The sequence below is a fragment of the Populus alba genome, chromosome 13, assembly GCF_005239225.2.
Source record: "Populus alba chromosome 13, ASM523922v2, whole genome shotgun sequence".
Taxonomy (NCBI): Eukaryota; Viridiplantae; Streptophyta; class Magnoliopsida; order Malpighiales; family Salicaceae; genus Populus; species Populus alba.
In genome coordinates, this window is record NC_133296.1 from 7,342,946 (window position 1) to 7,347,442 (window position 4,497).

Below are 4,497 nucleotides of genomic sequence, written 5' to 3' on the forward strand. Positions count from 1 at the left end.
CCCTAGCAGACAGGTTTTTCTCACACTCTCTCCTTGCTCTCAAGTCTCAAATGATTCCATAACGAACACCTGAACGGAAAAGGTCAGAAAGGAACAAATGAACCCTAAATCATGGTCTCGCTTACTCCTCTATCAGTCCCTGAAAAATCCTAGAAAACCTCCAATGCCCCAACTTTCCCGGAAAATCTCGACTTTCCCCCACTTTCCCAGCACCCAAACACTCTCATTCTCCCGTTTCTCCAAAACCCATTTCTCAACTTTCTCTGGTGCATCCTCCAGTGTAGCCCGGGAACTTCTGAATGAGCTAGAGCGCGAGAAACAGAAGGAAAGAGAGGCAAGAAGGCGAAATGGTCTCGATACTAAAGACATTGATGCAGAAGATGAAGAAGATTACTTGGGTGTGGGTCCATTGATAGAAAAATTAGAGAAAAGGATTCAAAAGGATTTAGGTAAGCCGGAAGTTTATGATAATGAAGCTGCTGATTCGGATAGTGACGATGATAGCTGGTTTTCTACTGATGCTGCTAAGAAAAGAGATGAACTTTTTTTAAAGAAGTTTGATAAACACGAAGAGTTAGTCAAGAACTTCGCTGAGGCTGGTATGTGATAAAATTGTTGCTCTTGATTTTCGGTTTGTTATTTAAGTAATGTTATTTTGGATATGTAATGGGTTGTGATGATTTTGAGTATTTTTTTTTTATTGACAGAGACACTTGATGATGCATTCAAATCGATGAAGAAAATTGACAATTTTGAGCAAAAACATTTTCGGCTTCGTCCTGAGTATAGAGTGATTGGGGATTTGATTAATCTCTTGAAGCTAGCAGAAGGAAAGGATAAATTTATCCTTCAACACAAATTAAACAAGGCAATGAGACTGGTGGAGTGGAAGGAAGCTTATGATCCTAATAATCCTGCCAATTATGGATTTTTTCAGCGTGCAGGAGTGGCACCAGGTGGCCATGCCTTAGAAGATGCTGAATCTGAGAAGCAAAAGAAAAAAACACCAGGTGTGGATGTTGAGGGCAAGGAGGATGAGGATGATGGGGGGAAGGAGGATGAGGATGACGACGACGTGGAGGACGAGTTTGATGACATGAAGGAGAGGGATGATATACTGCTAGAGAAGCTGAATGAGATTGACAAGAAACTGGAAGAGAAGTTAGCGGAGTTGGATTATACTTTTGGAAAGAAGGGGAAGGTTCTTGAGGAGGAGATAAGGAATCTCGCGGAGCAGAGAAATTCTTTGACAGAAAAGAAAAGAAGACCAATGTACCGGAAAGTAAGTACTTGCTTTCTATTTCTAGGTACCCATTTTATAGCTTCTTGAGCTATGTCAGTTCCGTCAATTTCAACCTTTAAGATCTTTGGTTGTGAATGCGCATTGTGTCTCAAAGTATTTGCATGAAGTTGTTACCCTTACAATTTTAAGTTCATATTTATGCACATCGTGTATGGTGGTTGCCTTCGTCCTTAAGAATCTAGGCTGATTTATCTAAAATAAGATTTCTTTCGATTGTTGCTTCACCGCTTTTGGCATCATATTAGTCACGCTTCACAACACTAATTCTTTATATTTTCATTTTTCTGTATTTATTTGGTATTGTTGGTAAGTTTTATGCTCCATTTATGATCTGAAATGTTATTGAATATTGACAGGGTTTTGATGACAGAGTGATAAATGTGAATCGAACTTGTAAAGTTACCAAGGTATTACTGCCTTACCAGTTGAGGCCTTTGATTTATGAGCAGTCTATGTAGAATTGTTACTGATTTTATTTTTTTTTTGGACCCAGGGAGGGCGAGTGGTCAAGTATACTGCTATGTTAGCTTGTGGTAACTATAACGGTGTTATTGGTTTTGCTAAAGCTAAAGGCCCAAGAGTCCATGTTGCTATCCAGAAGGTAATTCACAGTGTTGTTATTTTATTTAAAATGTTATTATTTTATTATAGTGATTTTTATTCCTTATTTTTTTTACATGGCGCACACATTATTGCTAGTCTGCAGGCTTTCTTTTTCTTTCTTCGCCATTCTTTGTGCCTAGCATAAATTAGATTTTGATCTAAATCCCGTACATGTTGCTATGATTGCGATCTTCTGCATCATTATGACACAAACATAGAATGCTTGTTGTCCACGAAGGTGTGTAATGCATGGATGTTTTTGAGATACTTCTGAGCTTGGATGCTCCTTCATTTGTACAATATTTTTCGTTGTGTAGTATATGATGCCTCTTGGCTATTCCTAGGCTTTCTTGCTCTTCCCACCTACATTGCCACAGAAGAGTATAATTGTATGAGAAACATAAAAAAGGGTCTGTAGCATACATTTTTAGTCCTTTTGTTGCAACAATGCCTTCTCAATTGATGATGGATTAAAGATGCTTGCTGTTCATTGTTGGGGATTAGTGTTGCAAATTATATTTTGTGAGCAATCAAACAGAAAATTCTGCATGCATGCTTGTGCATGCTAAAATGTGTTTTAGTTAGACTACTACATGTCTCGCTGCCCACAGTATCTTTGTTCTAGCATTTCAGGATTGTCAAGAGATTTACGTATTATATCTTGATATGGATATTCTTGGTTTCATTTGTGAGTCATTGTCATTCAGGCAGGAGTGTTAGTTTGATCTGCCCTCCTATTTCTTCAAAACTTCTTGTTAATTTGTGTCTGTTTTGGAATTCGTGTTTTTTTGTTTATTGGATAAAGAGAGTAATACAAATTTGGATAAGTTCTCCAAGGGAGTACGCCTCTACCAGTAAATGGCAATCAAGTTTTCCAAGTTCCACAGCACTTTGTAATTGTCAGTGCTTGGTGATAAATTTGATGCTTTTGGCCTTGAATAATGTTGCTTTTTAATGGTGAAGTAATTTGTTCTCCTTTCCCATGACAGACTAATATGCTTCATTATTTCATTCATCTAGTATCATATCATCAAGATTATGTTGTATTGAACTCATTCGTCTCTTGTAGCCTAACCTTCTTCAATGGCTTCTTTTAACCTGCCCCCCCTGATTCTACCAGTAAAGCCAGGGCAGCTAGGAATGCATGCAGTTCTGATTCCATTTCATTCTGTTGCCCCTCTTACCCTCTTGAAAACGCTATAATCATTAAAGGAATGTCTGTGGAAAGAGGTTGCACCACATTTTAGAAATTGACCTATGTTGCGAAATTGGGAGTGTTCAGAGGCTCCTAATTTTATTTTATTTTTGCTTTCTGTTTAGTTGTAATAGCCTGAGTTGTCAATTGCCTTATGTGTCTGAGATATTTTGAATAGTGAACTAATTTGATTGAACAAACAGGCACGTGAGAAATGCTTCCAGAATCTCCACTACATAGAACGCCATGAGGAGCATACAATTGCAAATGCAGTACAAACACAGTACAAGAAAACCAAGGTTTTTGCTTTTCCCCATCTTTCATTCTCCGACTCTCTCTCTCTCTCAAGTTTATCACTTTTCCGCTTTTTTACTAGCTTTTATCTCTGTTTGTCCGTGCCCCTTAGCTGTATCTGTGGCCTGCCCCAACTAGAACAGGCATGAAAGCAGGAAAAACTGTCAAGGCCATTTTGAATTTAGCTGGTTTCAAAAATGTTAAATCCAAGGTAAAGATCTTATAAGCCAAATCCGAGCCACTAGCACACCTCCTATACTCTGGAGTTTTAATTGAAAGCTCCAACTTTTTTGCAGGTCATTGGTTCTAGGAATCCTTATAACACTGTCAGGGCTCTCTTTAAAGCTCTGAATGCTGTAAGTAATCCAGTCTGCCTAGATGATGGACATCTCTCTCTCTCTCTCTCTCTCTCAGGGTTTGTGATCACTGTTTTATCTTTTTTGATATTTCCAGATTGAAACTCCAAAGGATGTCCAAGAGAAGTTTGGCCGGACTGTTGTCGAGAAACATTTGCTATGATAGCTGCATGCATAGTGTAAGATTCTCATTGATCTTGCAATAAAAGAAAAAAACAGTTACATTAGATGAAGAAACTTGAGTTTTTATTTTTTTTTTGTTTTTTGATTGATGGTAGATAGATAGATAGAGATGTATTGGCCACTGCCTTCACTGTCTCAAATTTTGCATCTTCTGATGGTGGATAATTTGACAGAAACATGCTCTGCTTCTTTCGAATTACTTGTGTTTAATCAAGGAAGGGGGCGCCATTTGTGGCCTCGCTGCCTTTTCCCAGTGCCGGTTGGCCGGCAAATATTCTTCACATGGCTTGCCTGCATTTGGGCTCTGTGTTTACCTGGGTTCCGGTTAATGAAACCAGAAATCCATTTGATATTTATAGACACAATTAAGTGCATGTGGTCCGGTGTGAGTGGTAACTTCACAGCCTCATTCCCTCAAATCCATTTTTTAATAAATTCGGTTAATTTTGACCTTGAAGGGTAAGAAGGGAGACGTGTCCTGTATCAAAGGAAGAAGATCAGCCAAATTTCATTTTAATTAGTAGACCTTCTTTTATTTATATGATCTACATGATCACTACAAT

At 38.3% G+C, this 4,497-nt stretch overlaps 1 protein-coding gene across 1 annotated transcript; it reads left to right on the forward strand.

Moving 5' to 3' along the window:
• Window positions 1-4,130, forward strand: LOC118053566 (uncharacterized). The gene is made up of 8 exons (XM_035064878.2): window positions 1-599; window positions 708-1,282; window positions 1,660-1,710; window positions 1,797-1,904; window positions 3,305-3,400; window positions 3,508-3,606; window positions 3,692-3,751; window positions 3,849-4,130. The coding sequence occupies exons 1-8, from the start codon at window positions 98-100 to the stop codon at window positions 3,912-3,914; spliced, it is 1,557 nt and encodes a 518-aa protein (XP_034920769.1). The 5' UTR covers window positions 1-97; the 3' UTR covers window positions 3,915-4,130.
• The last annotated feature ends 367 nt before the right edge of the window (window positions 4,131-4,497 follow it).